This window comes from Lampetra planeri, unplaced genomic scaffold, assembly GCF_965212315.1.
Source record: "Lampetra planeri unplaced genomic scaffold, kcLamPlan1.2.h2 scaffold_1973, whole genome shotgun sequence".
In the NCBI taxonomy this organism is placed as follows: domain Eukaryota; kingdom Metazoa; phylum Chordata; class Hyperoartia; order Petromyzontiformes; family Petromyzontidae; genus Lampetra; species Lampetra planeri.
In genome coordinates this window covers 3,958-10,000 of record NW_027614727.1, presented here as the reverse complement: position 1 = coordinate 10,000, position 6,043 = coordinate 3,958, and the positions used below count along the sequence as shown (strand labels likewise).

At 58.5% G+C, this 6,043-nt stretch overlaps 2 protein-coding genes across 5 annotated transcripts in view; one reads left to right on the top strand and one right to left on the bottom strand.

Annotated features, from left to right (window-relative positions):
* The window catches only part of LOC144740216 (uncharacterized), a 7,438-nt gene extending 3,409 nt beyond the window's left edge, over nucleotides 1-4,029 (top strand). Inside the window, exons 2-4 of one of the 4 annotated variants that reach the window (XM_078623068.1) lie at nucleotides 1,417-1,486; nucleotides 2,378-2,407; nucleotides 2,487-4,029. In XM_078623068.1, the coding sequence (XP_078479194.1) occupies nucleotides 1,417-1,486; nucleotides 2,378-2,407; nucleotides 2,487-3,556 (1,170 nt within the window). In that variant the 3' untranslated portion in view covers nucleotides 3,557-4,029. The other 3 variants (XM_078623066.1, XM_078623069.1, XM_078623067.1) reach the window with 3 other exon arrangements.
* Nucleotides 4,030-4,804: 775 nt separating this feature from the next.
* On the bottom strand, nucleotides 4,805-5,726 carry LOC144740217 (uncharacterized; the record flags this gene model as incomplete). The annotated part of the gene is given in 3 exon segments (XM_078623070.1): nucleotides 4,805-4,878; nucleotides 4,881-5,517; nucleotides 5,520-5,726. Coding segments are annotated over 3 exon segments (918 nt in total), but the record flags the coding sequence as incomplete, so codon positions are not given.
* Between the last annotated feature and the right edge of the window lie 317 nt (nucleotides 5,727-6,043).

Here is a 6,043-nt window from a genome sequence, read left to right as displayed (position 1 = left end):
CTGTGTCTCTCTCTGTGTCTCTCTGTGTGTCTCTCTGTGTCTCTCTGTGTCTCTCTGTGTGTGTCTGTGTCTCTGTGTGTGTCTGTGTCTCTGTGTGTGTGTCTGTGTCTCTGTGTGTGTGTCTGTGTCTCTCTGTGTGTGTCTGTGTCTCTGTGTGTCTCTCTCTCTGTGTGTGTCTCTGTGTGTGTCTCTCTGTGTCTCTCTCTGTGTGTCTCTCTCTGTCTCTCTCTGTCTCTCTCTCTCTCTGTCTCTCACTCTCTCTCTGTGTCTCTGTCTGTCTGTGTCTCTCTGTCTCTCTGTCTCTGTGTCTCTCCCTGTCTGTGTCTGTGTCTCTCTGTCTCTCTGTCTCTCCCTGTCTGTGTCTGTGTCTCTCTGTCTCTCTCTCTCTCTGTGTCTGTGTCTCTCTGTCTCTCTCTGTCTCTCTCTCTCTGTCTCTCCCTGTCTCTCTCTGTCTCTCTCTGTGTCTCTCCCTGTCTGTGTCTGTGTCTCTCTGTCTCTCTGTCTCTGTGTCTCTCCCTGTCTGTGTCTGTGTCTCTCTGTCTCTCTGTCTCTCCCTGTCTGTGTCTGTGTCTCTCTGTCTCTCTGTCTCTCCCTGTCTGTGTCTGTGTCTCTCTGTCTCTCTCTCTCTCTGTGTCTGTGTCTCTCTGTCTCTCTCTGTCTCTCTCTCTCTGTCTCTCCCTGTCTCTCTCTGTCTCTCTCTGTGTCTCTCCCTGTCTGTGTCTGTGTCTCTCTGTCTCTCTGTCTCTGTGTCTCTCCCTGTCTGTGTCTGTGTCTCTCTGTCTCTCTGTCTCTCCCTGTCTGTGTCTGTGTCTCTCTGTCTCTCTGTCTCTCCCTGTCTGTGTCTGTGTCTCTCTGTCTCTCTCTCTCTCTGTGTCTGTGTCTCTCTGTCTCTCTCTGTCTCTCTCTCTCTCTGTCTCTCCCTGTCTCTCTCTGTCTCTCTCTCTGTGTCTCTCCCTGTCTGTGTCTGTGTCTCTCTGTCTCTCTCTCTGTGTCTCTCCCTGTCTGTGTCTGTGTCTCTCTGTCTCTCTCTCTCTCTGTGTCTGTGTCTCTCTGTCTCTCCCTGTCTCTCTCTGTCTCTCTCTCTGTGTCTCTCCCTGTCTGTGTCTGTGTCTCTCTGTCTCTCTCTCTGTGTCTATCCCTGTCTGTGTCTGTGTCTCTCTGTCTCTCTCTCTCTCTGTGTCTGTGTCTCTCTGTCTCTCCCTGTCTCTCTCTGTCTCTCTCTCTGTGTCTCTCCCTGTCTGTGTCTGTGTCTCTCTGTCTCTCTCTCTCTCTGTGTCTGTGTCTCTCTGTCTCTCTCTCTCTCTGTGTCTGTGTCTCTCTGTGTCTCTCTGTCTCTCTCTGTCTCTCTCTGTCTCTCTCTGTCTCTGTGTCTGTGTCTCCCTGTCTGTGTCTGTGTCTCCCCCCCTCCCCCCGCAGTCCCCGCCGCGAGAGGGTAACCAGGGGGACGTCACCCCCGGCCAACAACCAACCACGAGTCTCCACCAGCCTCTAGACTCCACCACTCACCACTCACCCACTCACCACTCACTCACTCACTCACCCACTCACTCACTCACTCACTCACCCACTCACCCACACACTCACTCACTCACTCACCCACTCACTCACTCACTCACCCACACACTCACTCACACACTCACCCACTCACCACTCACCCACTCACTCACCCACTCACTCACTCACTCACTCACCCACACACTCACTCACACACTCACCCACTCACTCACTCACCCACTCACCACTCACTCACTCACTCACCCACCCACCCACTCACCCACCCACCCACCCACTCACCCACCCACCCACACGCTCACTCACCCACCCACGCACTCACCTACCCACTCACCCACCCACTCACTCACCCACACACTCACTCACCCACTCACTCACCCACACGCTCACCCACCAGCCTCTAGACTCCACCACTCACCACTCACCCACTCACCACTCACCCACTCACCCACTCACCCACCCACTCACCCACACACTCACCCACTCACCCACCCACTCACTCACCCCACCCACACACTCACTCACCCACTCACCCACACACTCACTCACTCACCCACACACTCACCCACTCACTCACCCACACACTCACTCACCCACTCACCCACACACTCACTCACTCACCCACACACTCACCCACTCACTCACCCACACACTCACTCACTCACTCACCCACACACTCACTCACCCACATATTCACCCACTCACTCACCCACACACTCACCCACACACTCACTCACCCACTCACCCACACATTCACCCACTCACTCACCCACACACTCACTCACCCACACATTCACCCACTCACTCACCCACTCACTCACCCACACGCTCACCCACTCACTCACCCACATGCTCACCCACCAGCCTCTAGACTCCACCACTAGCTCACCCACACGCTCACCCCACACACTCACTCACCCACTCACCCACCCACACACTCACCCACTCACCCACCCACACACGCTCACCCACACACTCACTCACCCACTCACTCACCCACACACTCACTCACCCCACTCACCCACACATTCACCCACTCACTCACCCACACGCTCACCCACACACTCACTCACCCACTCACCCACACATTCACCCACTCACTCACCCACACACTCACCCACACACTCACCCACCCACACACTCACCCACACACTCACCCACACACTCACACACACACTCACCCACACACTCACCCACACATTCACCCACTCACCCACACATTCACCCACACACTCACCCACACATTCACCCACTCACTCACCCACTCACTCACCCACACACTCACCCACTCACTCACCCACACACTCACCCACACACTCACCCACCCACACACTCACCCACACACTCACCCACACACTCACACACACACTCACCCACTCACTCACCCACACACTCACCCACACACTCACCCACCCACACACTCACCCACACACTCACCCACACATTCACCCACACACTCACCCACACATTCACCCACTCACTCACCCACTCACTCACCCCACACACTCACCCACTCACTCACCCACACACTCACCCACACACTCACCCACCCACACACTCACCCACACACTCACCCACACACTCACACACACACTCACCCACTCACTCACCCACACATTCACCCACTCACCCACACACTCACCCACACACTCACCCACACACTCACTCACCCCACTCACCCACACATTCACCCACACACTCACCCACACATTCACCCACTCACTCACCCACTCACTCACCCACACACTCACCCACTCACTCACTCACCCACAAACTCACCCACTCACTCACCCCACTCACTCACCCACAAACTCACCCACTCACTCACCCACACACTCACCCACTCACTCACCCACACGCTCACCCACCCACTCACCACCCACCCACTCAGCCTCTAGACTCCTCACCACTAGCTCACTCACCTGCTCACCCACACGCTCACCCGCTCACTCACCCACCCACTCAGCCTCTAGACTCTTCACCACCCACTCACCACTCACTCACCCGCTCACTCGCTCACCCCACCCACCCACTCAGCCTCTAGACTCTTCACCACCCACTCACCACTCACTCACCCCGCTCACTCGCTCACCCACCCACCCACTCACTCACCCACTCACCCACCCAACCATCCACTCACTCATCCACTCACTCATCCGCCCACCCACACGCTCACCCACCCGCTCACCCACCCACGCACACGCTCACCCGCTCACCCCACCCATCCATTCACTCACCTACCCGCTCACCACCCGCTCACCCATCCACTCACTCACCCACCCACCCATCCACCCATCCACTCACTCACTCACACACACCCACCCGCTCACCCACCCACCCGCTCACCCACCCACCCACCCCGCTCACCCATCCACCCACCCGCTCACCCATCCACTCACCCCGCTCACCCATCCACTCACCCCGCCCGCCCCATCACCCGCCTGCACTGAGTTTGTGTGGCACTGCGCTCTGTGACACTGAGAGACTTTCTGAGTCAATAAACACAGAGCAGCAGCAGCAGTGTGTCCTCACTTTGTGTGAGTGAGTGAGTGAGTGAGTGGGTGAGTGAGTGAGTGGGTGAGTGAGTGAGTGAGTGGGTGAGTGGGTGGGTGGGTGGGTGGGTGGGTGGGTGAGTGAGTGAGTGGTTGGGTGAGTGAGTGAGTGGTTGGGTGAGTGAGTGAGTGGTTGGGTGAGTGAGTGAGTGAGTGGGTGAGTGGGTGGGTGAGTGGGTGGGTGGGTGGGTGAGTGAGTGAGTGAGTGGTTGGGTGAGTGAGTGAGTGGTTGGGTGAGTGAGTGAGTGGTTGGGTGAGTGAGTGAGTGGTTGGGTGAGTGAGTGAGTGGTTGGGTGAGTGGTTGGGTGAGTGAGTGAGTGAGTGAGTGGTTGGGTGAGTGAGTGGTTGGGTGAGTGAGTGAGTGGTTGGGTGAGTGAGTGAGTGGTTGGGTGAGTGAGTGAGTGGGTGAGTGAGTGAGTGGGTGGGTGGGTGGTGAGTGAGTGAGTCGGTGACTGGGTGAGTGACTGGGTGGGTGGGTGGTGAGTGGGTGGGTGAGTGGGTGAGTGAGTGGTGAGTGAGTGACTGGGTGGGTGGGTGGTGAGTGGGTGGGTGAGTGAGCTCACCGTGTCGGTGAGGGTTTCTGTGTCGCTCTCCCCCCAAGAAGGGGGGGACGATTAAGTCCTCACCCTCCTCACCCTCCTCACCCCCCTCACCCTCCTCACCCCCCTCACCCCTGTACGTGGGGGGGAGGACGGGCCTCCTCCCTGCGGTGAGAAGGAGGGAGTGAGGGGATGAGTGGGTGAGTGGGTGGGTGAGTGGGTGGGTGAGTGGGTGGGTGAGTGAGTGGGTGGGTGGGTGGGTGAGTGGGTGGGTGGGTGGGTGAGTGGGTGGGTGAGTGAGTGGGTGGGTGGGTGGGTGAGTGGGTGGGTGAGTGGGTGGGTGAGTGGGTGGGTGGGTGGGTGGGTGGGTGGGTGAGTGGGTGGGTGGGTGGGTGGGTGAGTGGGTGGGTGGGTGAGTGGGTGGGTGGGTGAGTGGGTGGGTGGGTGAGTGGGTGGGTGGGTGAGTGGGTGGGTGGGTGGGTGAGTGCGTGGGTGAGTGGGTGGGTGGGTGGGTGGGTGGGTGGGTGAGTGAGTGAGTGGGTGGGTGGGTGGGTGGGTGGGTGGGTGAGTGAGTGGGTGGGTGAGTGAGTGGGTGAGTGAGTGGGTGAGTGGGTGGGTGAGTGAGTGAGTGAGTGGGTGGGTGAGTGAGTGAGTGGGTGAGTGAGTGAGTGGGTGAGTGAGTGAGTGGGTGAGTGAGTGAGTGGGTGGGTGAGTGAGTGAGTGAGTGGGTGAGTGAGTGAGTGGGTGGGTGGGTGAGTGGGTGGGTGAGTGAGTGAGTGGATGGGTGAGTGAGTGGGTGAGTGAATGGGTGAGAGTGAGTGAGTGGGTGAGTGAGTGGTGGGTGGGTGAGTGGGTGGGTGGGTGGGTGGGTGGGTGAGTGGGTGGGTGGGTGGGTGAGTGGGTGGGTGGGTGGGTGGGTGAGTGAGTGGGTGGGTGGGTGGGTGAGTGGGTGGGTGGGTGAGTGGGTGGGTGGGTGGGTGGGTGAGTGAGTGGGTGAGTGAGTGGGTGAGTGGGTGAGTGAGTGAGTGAGTGGGTGGGTGAGTGAGTGAGTGGGTGAGTGAGTGGGTGAGTGAGTGAGTGAGTGGGTGGGTGAGTGAGTGAGTGAGTGGGTGAGTGAGTGAGTGGGTGGGTGGGTGAGTGGGTGGGTGAGTGAGTGAGTGGATGGGTGAGTGAGTGGGTGAGTGAATGGGTGAGAGTGAGTGAGTGGGGTGAGTGAGTGGTGGGTGGGTGAGTGGGTGAGTGAGTGAGTGGGTGAGTGGTGAGTGAGTGGGTGAGTGAATGGGTGAGTGGGTGAGTGAGTGAGTGGTGAGTGAGTGAGTGGGTGGGTGGGTGAGTGAGTGAGTGATTGAGTGGGTGAGTGAGTGAGTGGGTGAGTGAGTGGGTGAGTGAGTGAGTGGGTGAGTGGGTGGGTGGGTGGGTGAATGGGTAGGTGAGTGAGTG